This window comes from Mercenaria mercenaria, unplaced genomic scaffold (genome assembly GCF_021730395.1).
Source record: "Mercenaria mercenaria strain notata unplaced genomic scaffold, MADL_Memer_1 contig_2187, whole genome shotgun sequence".
NCBI lineage: Eukaryota > Metazoa > Mollusca > Bivalvia > Venerida > Veneridae > Mercenaria > Mercenaria mercenaria.
Window position 1 is genome coordinate 1 of NW_026460228.1, and position 13,795 is coordinate 13,795.

A 13,795-nucleotide genomic window follows, 5' to 3' on the forward strand; every position below is an offset into this window, starting at 1 on the left:
CTGAGTGACGTTATATACACAGTTCTAGTCCATTTATTAAACCAGACAGATGTTTAGAATCAGAGTCTCAGACAGAATTATTATGTCAACTTTAAAAAATTTTGAGATAAATTACAATTCATACAGCTCTAAGGAATTTGCAAGTTTATAAAAATTGATTTACGTTCCCTTTATATTGCCATGTTGCAATAACTATCAGGAGTACTCCTGATGATATTTCTCAGTTTAAATACATGTACCAATTTTATCTTTTTAAAAGGAGAAAAAGGAGTAATGATAATTGCTATTTAAGAGAACAAAATGTATAACAATGTGCATATGGCTAAAATTATGAAACCTCTAATAATTTAATCAGTCCATCCACTGTAGTATAGAAGCACATAGTAAATAAATCGAAATGGCCATTGCCAACTAAACTTAAATGTCCGGGCTACCAGATTAAAATTTTGGTAGCCCATTGGGCTACCAATAAATTAGCAGATTTCTGAAACCCTGTACATAAATCAATGAGGAACTGAATCCCCTTTCGATACATGCAAGTTTTATTTGAATTTATGACCAATTCATGACATAATCGGCATTTAAACCTGTAGCATGTAAAGCCTCAGCAGCGATGAAATTTTGGAAATTGCTTCCACTATTTTGGTCTTTCGAGTGTTTGACGCGAGTGGGGATATTGTGCCCATATGAACAAATTATCTTAATATTTCCTAGGATCGCTGCAGATTTGTTGGATTAGTAACTGTAAAGACAGTAATCAAGTGTAAACAAAATATTATTTACCGACTCACGACTCAGCAGGTCTAAAGAAAGTTGCATATTTACAGATTATCTTTAAATTTACAAATTAATAATATATAAATTGTGTGTAAATTTATAGTTTGGCTGTAGGAAAACTGCTGAAATTACTTTTGGCCTCAAAGTAATTTGCAGCTTGAAATTAATTTCTTATGGTTCTCCTCCTCCTCCTCATCATCATTATCTCAAGTGATTGCCTTCTTCCAAATGGAGTATTACTTGCAATTTGGTAAAACTATTTTACATATGGGCAGCAGGTAAGACTGACTTGCTTCCAAATAAAAGTTCTTTTATTGATCAGCTCGGATACTCTGAGCACTTGCATGGCATCTAGCGGAGGTGAAAGCAACACCAATTTGTAATTGGAATGCATTGCATGTTTCATTAGTGTTTGTCGTTCTTGTTTGCCGAAAGTAACATTTTGGGCAGTATAAAGATGCCAGTGATTGTAATGTGTTGAAGGATGTTCCAACAATCACTTCTGAGAAAGAAAACTTTTGTTCTTTTGGTTCCAGATGCGATATTCAACAAAGATCGTCTGACAATATAAATTATAGATTCTTGTGTGTGGCACGCCTGGCTGAGACATGGCAACTGCAAAGCATGATCATGTATGTGGCAGGCTCGAAGCAAATTATCATTTGATAAATCGGAGCTCCTTTAACTTTAAATAAATTTTTTGGATTTCTCCATTGGCATATATATATTAACTCACTGTCCCCATTCTATTTTGTAGACTGGCATTATAAATATATTTCTAAATGCCAGGTTGTCAAAGTTGATTCAATCAACACCAGTCCTGTCCAAATTCAATTAAATCAACACTAATCTAAATTCAGTTGCATAAGATTTAATAACAGGTGTCATAAACCTTAAAGCAATATACAACTCTTTTACTGGAACAAAGAAAGAGACTTGTTAACAATGTTTCCTACGAAATCAGCACAAATTGTTTTGTTGAAAGCGTTTTCAAACCATTTACTATTGATCATGCTACTATTCCAAAAGTACTGCATAATGAAGTTACTTCATCAAACTGCAAAAGTGTTAGTAATCACTAATCAAGAGTATGAGTTTGCAGCAGCACCGATCCCAAGTTGGAGAAATGAAACTCTCTGTTTTACAAATATGTTTTTAGCTCACCTGTCATTAGTGACAGGGTGAGCTTTTGTGATCGCCCTTCGTCCATCCACAATTTCTTGTCTGCATGATAGTGGTTTCATTTATGATTTTATTTTAACCAAACTTGCACACAACTTGTATCTTAGTTCCTTCTTGAACTGGCCAGATCCCATCATGGGTTCCAGAGTTATGGCCCCTGAAAGGGCCAAAATTAGCTATTTTGACCTTGTCTGCACAATAGCAACTTTATTTATGATTTGATTTTTACCAAACTTGCACACAACTTGTATCACTATAAGATCTTGGTTCCTTTCTTGAACTGGCCAGATTCCGTTATGGGTTCCAGAGTTATGGCCCCTGAAAGGGCCAAAAATAGCTATTTTGACCTTGTCTGCACAATAGCAGCTTCATTTATGATTTGAATTTAACCAAACTTGCACACAACTTGTATCACCATAAAATCTTGGTTCCTTTCTTGAACTGGCCAGATCCCATCATGGGTTCCACAGTTATGGCCCCTGAAAGGGCCAGAATTAGCTATTTTGACCTTGTCTGCACAATAGCAGCTTCATTTATGATTTGATTTTAACCAAACTTGCACACAACTTGTATCACTATAAGATCTTGGTTCCTTTCTTGAACTGGCTAGATTCCATTATGGGTTCCAGAGTTATGGCCCCTGAAAGGGCCAGAATTAGCTATTTCGACCTTGTCTGCACAATAGCAGCTTCATTTATGATTTGAATTAAATCAAACTTGCACAAAACTTGTGTTGCCATAAGATCTCAGTTCCTTTGTTGAACCGGCCAGATCCCATAATGGGTTCTAGAGTTATGGCCCCTGAAAGGGCCAAAATTAGCTATTTTGACCTTGTCTGCACAATAGCAGCTTCATTTATGATTTGATTTTAACCAAACTTGCACACAACTTCTATCACCACAAGATCTTGATTCCTTTCTTGAACTGGCCAGATTCCACAATGGGTTCCAGAGTTATGGCCCCTTAAAGGTCCAAAATTGTCTATTTTGGCTTTTGCAGCCATATAGAGACTTCATTTATGGTTTTATTTGATACAAACTTCCAAAATATCTTCAACAACAGTAAATCTTGGATTCCATGACAAATCAGATCCAATCATAGGTTCCAGAGTTATTTTATATCTGATTACCTCTCCTGATTGTAATCAAAATGGAATTATATTAGTAAGTACTTATAGGACTTATTTGAAATTTCATTATTGTCATTAGTTGGACTGAGCCAATCAGGGTAGATAACTATGGACTGATTTTATGTCAAATTACCTCCCTTTATTTCAAATTAAAATGGGTATATCTCCGTAACTCATGAAGATACTGATCTGAAATTTCATTTATGTCAACAGATTTATTTGGCAGATCCTTCTTTTGATCACTTACAATAATTTTCTTTTTAATTACTTCCCTTTTACGTTAATATAAATAGCTTATTTTTAGTAACTTTTTTATTATTGGCCGTAGGGAAAACCGAGACCACTTTTCTGTAGTACAACATGGATGGTACCTCCAATTTTTAGGTGTATTTTGACATATCTGTACCTTGTAAGATTTTTTTTTCTTTTTGGTTAAATTTCTTTCCTTTGTTGTTCCAGTCCTTTGGACTTAGATATTTTTTCTGCGGACCTTCTTGTCCTCAAGTGCAATGATAACAGGTGAGCGATTTAGGGCCATCATGGCCCTCTTATTATTAGACTTATTGAAATTCAAAATTTAATGGAAAAAATATTTAGGTTCCTGAATGATCTATCATTATTAAAGTAATTGTCATTATATTTCTTTTGATATGTTTGGATGTGTGACTGGTATAATTATGCACATTATTGTTATTTGCATGTCAGTTGACAAACAGATTGATGTCACTTTCATATTTGAACATGTCACTTCTTCCAGACCGTTTTGACATGCTAGTAAATTAATAATTTCCTGTGTAATCAGACAAAAACTTTAAAAATGTATACCATAGGGACAGCAGATAATAAGATCTACTAAATGAACATAGTATCTTGATGTAGATAATAAAATCTACTAAATGAACATAGTATCTTGATGTAGATAATAAAATCTACTAAATGAACATAGTATCTGGATATGTTTTATTTGAAAAAAAAAAACAACACAACAATCCATACTGCTGCTAGTTTAATGGTTACGCGTCGCTAGGTTCTACTTTCACCTCTGCAATATGTCGCATTATCAGTTTCTCAGTAACAGAAGTGACGTCGTGCTGACCTGATCAATATGCAGGAAGATAAAAGCTGATAAAATATCTCAGAGTCTAGTAGGTGTGTCAAAAATGGACGTGTTTAGCTATCCTGTACAGTCCTGGTCAGTCTTGGACCATTAAGCAATGTCATATTGCTTTGAAACCTTGTAGGATGGTTCAAATAATCATTTTACATCCATACAGTGAGTCCTTGCTCACTAGTGCCATTGACCTTGAAGAAATCAGGTTTTGAATAGATTTGAAACTTTGGAAAATGATTTTAAAACTCATTTTGCACATATTTCATGAGTCAAAGCTCCTGTGAGTGAGACACTTTCAGGCAGTGGCTTTGTTAAAAAGATCAGTCTGCTGAACTATAGATGGCCTGAAAAAATTTCTTTGAGTCCTGAGTGTTCAAGTGAATCCAAGTTGGCCTCTTATTACAGACAATAGGGAAGACAACAGACATTTCAGGGTTAGATAAGCAGCGGGGCAATTTGTGGTCACAAAATTCCTACTGTCATTTGAAAGAAATCATAGTTGATTGTTTATTTTTGTAACATATGTCATGTTTTTTTCTTCAGACAGGTTAGATATAGAATATAGCCTTTGACATCAGTAATTTTGAAAAAATCATGCTGTTATATTTCAGGCTGGGAGAAGTATGATGGAATTTCAGAACCAAGCAAAGCAGTTGTTTCGTAAGATTTCAGCAGACCCGCAACCCCCAACTAGATGTAGCCTTGAATCGGGACCATATATATTCCAGTGAGTCTTGTCCACTTATGATATATCTTCTAGTTTATATTATCTGATATTGCATTATATGCCTTATTATATTATCATGTATATAACATAGTTTAAACTTAAACCCCATGATAATGTTAACAATATATATATACTAGGTCGGTTTTGCTGGCTATGTCTTGGTTATAGAGTATTCAATAAAGGTATTTATTTGCTGTTGAGTGTGTAAATAGAGGGCTTTTTCACATACAACTGCAGCAAACAATTCAAAAAGAACTTCCCAATCTAAAATGGACATATTTCAAAATTTGTGAGTTAAAGTTTCCAAAATATTTCTTGTTCAGGTTTTACCAGTAGCTCACCAAGACACAACATGCTTTTGTGATCATTCCCTGTCTAGCATCAATTTATCTACATTGTGTTCATCATCTTCTCAGAGACTAAGATTGTAGATTTGTCAAAAAAAAAAAAAAAAGCATGGCAGCTAGGTAGCATAATCATTCATATGTTTTACTGGAAACTTTTCTAGTCTGCATGCTTGATTTGGAAGTCTAATATGCTTGTCTCTGTTAAAACACTCTTACGCTAGAATGACGTCACGTTAACGTGCCGTGACGTCAGTGTTTTTGTTGCGACAAAGAAAGTGCTTTTATATTGTATCTGCTGTTTCAGATTAAGGGCATATTAGAATCGAAATAATTTATAGCACAAGCGTGTTTTAACACTATTTATACACTCGGGAGGTAATACGTTGTACAAATAATTTCATTCGGGCTGCGTCCTCGTGAAATTATTACGCCCGACGTATAACCGCCCATCATGCATAAATAGTGTTAAAGCACTCTTTTGCTGTAAATAATTTCTTAAATATTTTCACAGAAATGTTCCTGCTGTGAGTCCCTCTAACAAGATGTTCAAATTATTTCTGTATGTCAAGAAACATTGCTTGGAGGATTTGTAACATTTCTGTGTACATATACACAATTTACCTAAAACTATGCAGCACAAGTGATTTCTTCTGTAAAATCAGCGTTGTTAAAATGATAAAAATGCAAAGTATGCTTTATTTTATCTTTTGCAGATTATTGTACCCCCCGACAACAAAGTTGTAAGGGGGGGTATACTGGTGTCAGGTTGTCTGTCTGTCTGGCCGTCTGTCCGTAGATGCAATCTTGTGCGCACCATCTCTCATTATCCCCTTGACAGAATTTAATGAAACTTCACACAAGTGATCAGTACCAACAGTAGTTGTGCATGGGGCATGTTAGGTTCTTTTAGAAAAAAAATTTGCAGAGTTATGGGACTTTGTTTTTTTGTTACTATATTATATACAGAGACACAATCTTGTGCGCACCATCTCTCCTCATCCCCTTGACACAATTTAATGAAACTTCACACAAGTGATCAGTACCAACAGTAGTTGTGCATGGGGTATGTTAGGTTCTTTTAGAAAAAAAAATTTGCAGAGTTATGGGACTTTTGTTTTTTTGTTACTATACTATATACATAGACACAATCTTGTGCACACCATCTCTCCTCATCCCCTTGACACAATTTAATGAAACTTCACACAAGTGATCAGTAACAACAGTAGTTGTGCATGGGGCATGTTAGGTTCTTTCAGATAAAACATTTGCAGAGTTATGGGACTTTGTTTTTTTGTTACTATACTATATACATAGACACAATCTTGTGCGCACCATCTCTCCTCATCCCCTTGACACAATTTAATGAAACTTCACACAAGTGATCAGTAACAACAGTAGTTGTGCATGGGGCATGTTAGGTTCTTTCAGCAACAAAAATTGCAGAGTTATGGGACTTTGTTTCTTGTTAACATTCTATGTACATACATGTACAGTCTGCATATGCAATCTTGTGCGTGCCTAATCTGCCAAACCCTTACACACAATTTAATGAAACTTCACACAAGTGATCAGTACCAACCCTAGTTGTGCATGGTGCATGTTACATTCTTTTAGATAAATATTCTGCATAGTTATGGGACTTTGTTTTTTGTTACTATACTGTATACATATAGTCTATATACATACAGTCCACATAATTATGCAATCTTGTGTGTGTCAAATTGCAATGTACTGTGTCAGTGCATGCGGGGGGTACATTCATCACCTTTAGTGATAGCTCTAGTTTGTTATGACAGACATTGACAGAAATTATTATTATACTTGATATATGTGACCCGCCCGCTTAGCTCAGTAGGTAGAGCGTCGGTCTACGGATCGGGTGGTCACGAGTTCGATCCTCGGGCGGGGCGTATGTTCTCCGTGACTATTTGATAAACGACATTGTGTCTGAAATCATTAGTCCTCCACTTCTGATTCATGTGGGGAAGTTGGCAGTTACTTGCGGAGAACAGGTTTGTACTGGTACAGAATCCAGGAACACTGGTTAGGTTAACTGCCTGCCGTTACATGACTGAAATACTGTTGAAAAACGGCGTTAAACCCAAAACAAACAAACAAACTTGATATATGTAAAAGAAAGTAACGTATAAGTACTTTTTTCTGCAGGAACTTTATTTCTGCGTTTTCTGCGGAAGACAATAAGACCGTAGATATAAAATCCGCCAAAAATTTTGTCCTGACATGCCATGATACGACGATACAAGCCGCCATAATAATCCGGTTAAGTATAAGACAATGTCTGATAGCGTTATCGGCTTTTGTCCCACATGTAGCCGAATACCGACTAAGTAAGTTGAAAATTTAGTATTAATGGTAATATAATAATTTGCTGTTAAACCGTAATAAAAAACATTGAATTTGTTTTGATTTCCGTTCACAATTTAGCAGTCAGCTGTCAGTTTCATTTTCTTTAATTATGTGCATGACAAACACAATCCATTGTATCCTTTGTGTCTATTGTCAACCGATCTGTCTGGCGATGGTCATGTTTACCGTTATTTGTATGGGACTTGAAAAAAGCGTGATTAACAAAAATTATCAACAGTTACAATGCACAGATAGGAATGTTTGCAAAATATAGATTCAGGCATTTTTCGTGTCTGTTTGGCATGATCGTATTCATAAAATTCCTTGCATTTAATCATTAACATTATGTGATGATGAGGTTGTTTCATCAGTATCCGTCAACTATTCTTTTCAAACCGGAAGTCAAAATAACTGTCAAAATAACAACAAAATACGTACCTGTCTATTTGAAATTAATAAAACAACCGTAGAATACAGAACCGCAGAAATAAACCACTTCAACGTGAGAAGAAAGACACCGCAGAAATAATGTACGCAGAAATTTAATACCACCTCATTTTTTAAAAAAATTGCAGAATATTCAACCCGCAGAAATAAGTACCTATATGGTATGTGTACTATTACTGAGATTATTGTTATATATATTTGCTATATTTTCAGCTACTACATAGAGAGAGGAGTGTGTTATTTAGTGCTATGTTATATTTTCAGCTACTACATAGAGAGAGGAGTATGTTATTTAGTGCTATGTTATATTTTCAGCTACTACATAGAGAGAGGAATGTGTTATTTAGTGCTATGTTATATTTTCAGCTACTACATAGAGAGAGGAGTATGTTATTTAGTGCTATGTTATATTTTCAGCTACTACATAGAGAGAGGAGTGTGTTATTTAGTGCTATGTTATATTTTCAGCTACTACATAGAGAGAGGAGTGTGTTATTTAGTGCTATGTGATAAAACATTCTCAAAGAGACTTGCATACTCATTTCTCGAGGATCTTCAAACAGAATTTGCATCAAATTACGGTTTTAAGGTTGAAACTGTGTCTAGACCATACAGCTTTATAGAATTTGGTAAGTTTTTCTTCTTTGTAATATTTTACCTCAGTGATTTTTCTTTTGTTGAGATGATTACCATTTTAGCATCTCCCAAACCATAGGTTTAGGGTAAGCTGTTGTGATGGCACTCTATCTGTTGTCTGCTGTCAGAGTTCTGGTGTAAGCTTTTTACTTTAACCCTTACCCTGCTGAATTATTATAATGGACTTGTCCATCTTTCAATTTGGACAGTACTGTTAACTGTCAAAAGGGCTGTTTACCAAAAAGATACTGATTGAATGGCCAACAGTGCATATCATGAGCAGATTGCACAAATGTGCAGGCTGATCATGATCTACACTGGTAGCAAAGGCAGAATCAATTGTGTCCAGCATGATAAAGGTTAAGCTACTTTTTCTTATGAAGAACATGATGGATCATCACCAAACTCGGTCAGAAGCATCTTGGCATTGATCTCTCTCATTTTCATTCAGATGGTTCCACTTTGCCTGATTTAGGGCCTACTGGAGCTAAAAATAGAAGACCTTTAAAAAATCTTTTCTCATGAATCACTCAATGGATCTTTACCAAACCTAGTCTGTAATACTCTGGTAAGGTCCTCTCATAATTTTGTTCAAGTGATTCAACTTGTAGTTTTTAAGTTAACAATGGTTAAAAATAGAAAAAAAAGTCTTGTATTATGACACATAAAAAGTTCAACGATCACAATCAGAGTGAGTGACTTAGGGCCACCATGGCTGTCTTGATAGATATTTACACAAGCTCCTCTGTAATATCTGTACGTTATCATGTTCTAGTTACTTGTGTTTTTGAGTAATGAGTTTTGTCCTTTAAAAGTTTTCTTCTTGTTCATTTCAGCCTTTAAACTCTCTTTACGTATCTCCATATTTTGATTTTGACTTCACTGATCTACTGTTGAAAAATGTGACCATTGTGCATTAAATGGTGTATACATCATTACAGATACATACATACAAAAAGTTAGGAAGAACTACATGGACTCGAGAGCCAGGAAAAATCTTTCCTCGATAAACACAGAATTGCAGGATGTTCAGAGAATTATGGTACAGAATATAGACGATGTTTTACAGAGAGGAGATTCCCTGTCAGGTATGCTGTGATAACTTAATTTTAAGATTTAGCCTACCTGTTTAGCACAATATAGAACACAAATCTTTGGATCATGGGGTCTTAAATTTAATCACCAGGCAAGATGTATGTTCGCTATGATAATTTGATAGAAGACTGTATGTCTGAAATCATTGTTGCTCCACCTCTGATTATTGCCGATAAAATCACAGTTAATCATGGAGAACAGGTAAGTGATGGTACAAAATTCAGGAACATGGGTTACTTTGAATGCTTGTTACATGACAGAAATACTTGAATGTACTGTTGAAAAACTGGGTTATGGTATATTTTTGGTAACAACTTACATCTTTAGAAATGACGTCTGGCATCACAATCGTTATAGCATCTGTAATATATATTCCCTGGTCCTAGATCTTGCTGAAAATTGCCTTTACCATGAAACAAATCACGCCATGATATGGTTGATCCAAACTTTTAAAATGATTAATTTATTTCTATCCGCCTGCTGTTAAACTAATTTAGGTATCTTACAGTTAAAGGGGTAAGATCAGACTGATACAGAATTTGGGCAAAATTATATTCTTTAGGAGACCATTCAAACACATGTTTACCTTTAAGGTATTGGACCCCTTATAGTAATGTTTAAAAATGGTATTTGCTTGGTATATGCTTAAAGTTGACCATGTTTCGCACTGTATTGCAAATTTTAAACAACTTTTACTGTGCCATTCTTTGTAAATTTTGTATAATTTATGATATTTCCTCAAGCTCAAGTAAAGACAAAGTTCAGTGTGATGGCCACTATCTAAAACGTTTGCAGAGAATTCATTACAACATTAATTTTGTTAAAAGAAACATCAAACTATTGTCAACAAATTATAAAACACAAAATAAAACTGTAAATATCAGGTTTTTCTAGGGTGCCTCAAGTAAAAGATTTCATGAGACAGAATTCTAACTCCAACATCGAAAAATTAAGGTCGAATCCTGTGGGTCTGTTTTGAATTTTCCCCACTTCATTTTAAAATAACCTTGGGGCAGAAGTAAAACCTACCTGCATTTCTTCCACAATATGTAATGTAAAGAAGGCAAAATAGAAAACTTTTACCGCATGTACCGTAACTCAGTCTTGAAAGAAGTAAAAACTTATTAGAAAATGGAAAATATGGAAAAAATTATTTTGGTCCCAGTGGGGCTTGAACCTACGCCCCCCTGAAAATTGCAGTCAAAGTAGGATTATGGTAGGAATTGAATACTCTTCAAAAAGGAGGTACTCTATTACAGGTCCAATACCTTAAACTCATAGATATTGTAATGTAGTAGCAGTTTTGCCTATTGAACAGTTACAGTATTAGCTTTTAGCTTAATTTCATGTTATTGTTTAAGAATCAGAATCAGAATTAGTGTACAATGAAAAGTTTTTCAACAGTCACATCATGGAACATTTATTCAGGATATGACAACATCCCCATCTTTCAATAAAAGATTTTAATTCTCTATTTCTTCAGTTTTTACAGGTATCAGAAAAATGAGCACTTATAATTTAGCCATGTTTAGTAACATGGATATGTTATTTTTAAATTTCAGTATTGGACACCAAGGCCAGCAATTTATCTACGTTGTCATCAAAGTATAAAAAGGATGCCAAATATTTAAATTTACGTGCATCGTATGCTAAAATAGCTGCAATAGTTGCCGTGGTAGTTGTGTTCCTTCTATTTATTAGGTATTGGATTTTATGAATTGAAAAAACTATGTGAATTTTTGAAACTAGAACATAACTTTTTTTGTTAATGATGTACATATACATTGGACTGTCTGTCTGTGCTGAAGCTTTTTCAGTATGCAAGCCACATGTTTAATTTTAGGAGCTTCATACTGTATTGCAAGAAAAAGTGCTTGTTGCTAGAAAACAACAACTATTTTGCTTATCAGAAATAATTTTCCCGTAATTGAATTTTGAAATTTTAAGTTTTATCTGCTTTCAGTCCAAGGCATTTTATTTTTCATGGAAAAAATATGTAATTATTTTGATCACAGCATTTTTGATGAAAATAGTATGAGAAAGATCATCTATTTAGACATTAGGCATTTTTAGCTCGACTTTCCGAAGAAAAAGTAGAGCTATTGCACTTGCCCCTGCGTCAGCATTATCGTCGCTGTTTGTTAAAATTTTTGACAAAGTCTACACTAGGAGAAACAATCTCCATAACTCTGATTTGAATTTTGAGAGTTATGTCTCTTTTTAACTTAGAATTATCTGGTTAAAGTTTTATTAAGTTTTAACTGGCAGAGCTCTAATTCAGAGTCAAGCACCGAGAAAAGTCCAGCGTGCTGTCTTGTGGACAGCTCTTGTTTAACTGTACAGTTGTATAAGAAGATGTACATTTTAGCAAATTTATTACATGTAAATGTTAAAATTTCAGTTTATGAATACATTTCAAATATGTCTGTTAGAGAACATATCTTTCACAAAAATGAGAAAGAATCATACTTTACAGATTTACATTATTGCTCTTCAGATTTTGAAAATTGTATACTTCACTGAAAGATAAACGAGGACATTATGAACAAGAAGAGTTTTGAAACAGATATAAATTTTTTGAAAAGCAAAAAATTAATCAAACTATTTTTTTCTAGTCAGTTACATATATATATATAACAGTTTTAATATGGCCCCAAATTTGTTGTAATTGTAATCGTATTTAGACTCATTAAGCTGAAATGTAAAGCTCAGTATCCTTGAACTTCAGACGTAGTACAGGGGTTGTTGAAAATCCTGTAAAAATAGCAAAATTGATATACAAAGGTGTAACAAAGTGCTGATATTCTCATGTTTGCCAGGACTCCTTTGATGGAGAAAACTTTTATCATCAAGAAAGTTTCAGTATACATTGTACCATGGAAGGAATGCTTTTCATGTTTACTGGTAGCTTCTATGTCTGACCTTTACAGATGTTCGATGTTTATATTTCTGCGTTATTTTACTGGAATGAAAATCTTAAGGTAAGATGAGATGGCAGATAATTTTAGTGCCTGACAGGGGGAGATAACTCTTCATTATCTGATCATAAAGTTTGCAATATTTAATTGTTCATCGTTTCATAATAAACTGCTTCATAGAAACTTGCAGAAGACATGATTTCTTTGTTTACTTTGAATTTTGTTACTTTCGATAAAAGTTTCTGAAATAATCAGGAACTATAATTGTCCATTTTTAAGCTGTTTAAAACATTTTTGTCATGTGTAATGTAGTAAAGGCATTCTGTTAGAGAGCTCCATTCAAATGTAATATTAACATGCAAATATTTATTTGAAAATAAAAATGGATTATACATGTATTTTAGTTGTGTTTTCTTGCTGGACATAAAACATACAACAGTGTGATAGGAAGGGTTTTAATTAAGGTAGTGGTCTTTATACGCCTATCTCTTATAGAGTGGGGCGTATTATGTGAACACTCGTGGCAGCGGTGGTCGGGCAGCGTCCAAAGCATGTCTGCTATCTAAGTCGAACAGTTTCCATCCGATCAGACTTGCTGACAATGTTTGTGGGCATAATATCTAAGCCAAGTTCGATAACCAGCTAAATCGCCCAAGGCATTCTTGGATTATCGCCTTTGAATTACTCGAAAAACTGAATTTAGCCTTGTCCGCTCTCTAAGTCGAACAGTTTTCATCCGATCTTCACCAAACGTGCTGACAATATGTTTGTGGGCATAATATCTGGACCATGTTTGATAACCAGACAAATTGACCCAGACACTCTTGGATTATGGCTGTTGAATTACTCGAAAAACTGATTTTTGCCTTGTCGGCTCTCTAAGTGAAACAGTTTTCAACCGATCTTCACCAAACTTGTTGAAAATGTTTGTGGGCATAATATTTCGGCCAAGTTCAATATCCAGCAAAATCACCCTAGGCACTCTTGGATTATGGCCCTTGAATTAATTACTCAAAAAAGCGAATTTAGCCTTGTCCGCTCTATAAGTCGAACAGTTTT

The 13,795-nt window shown here is 34.5% G+C and overlaps 1 protein-coding gene across 1 annotated transcript; it reads left to right on the plus strand.

Annotated features, from left to right (window-relative positions):
• Positions 1-1,370: 1,370 nt before the first annotated feature.
• Positions 1,371-13,132, plus strand: LOC128552231 (vesicle-trafficking protein SEC22b-like). The gene is made up of 5 exons (XM_053533262.1): positions 1,371-1,409; positions 4,811-4,926; positions 8,556-8,716; positions 9,665-9,811; positions 11,381-13,132. Exons 1-5 carry the CDS (start codon positions 1,386-1,388, stop codon positions 11,533-11,535), a joined length of 603 nt encoding a protein of 200 aa, XP_053389237.1. The 5' UTR covers positions 1,371-1,385; the 3' UTR covers positions 11,536-13,132.
• The last annotated feature ends 663 nt before the right edge of the window (positions 13,133-13,795 follow it).

Bases quoted from the DNA above. Each gene is read 5' to 3' on its own strand.
- LOC128552231 (XM_053533262.1), top strand. From the start codon at position 1,386: ATGGCAACTGCAAAGCATGATCAT. The intron at 8,717-9,664 runs GTAAGTTTTTCT...ACATCATTACAG, and splicing joins ATACAGCTTTATAGAATTTG to ATACATACATACAAAAAGTT. The intron at 9,812-11,380 runs GTATGCTGTGAT...TTTAAATTTCAG, and splicing joins GAGAGGAGATTCCCTGTCAG to TATTGGACACCAAGGCCAGC.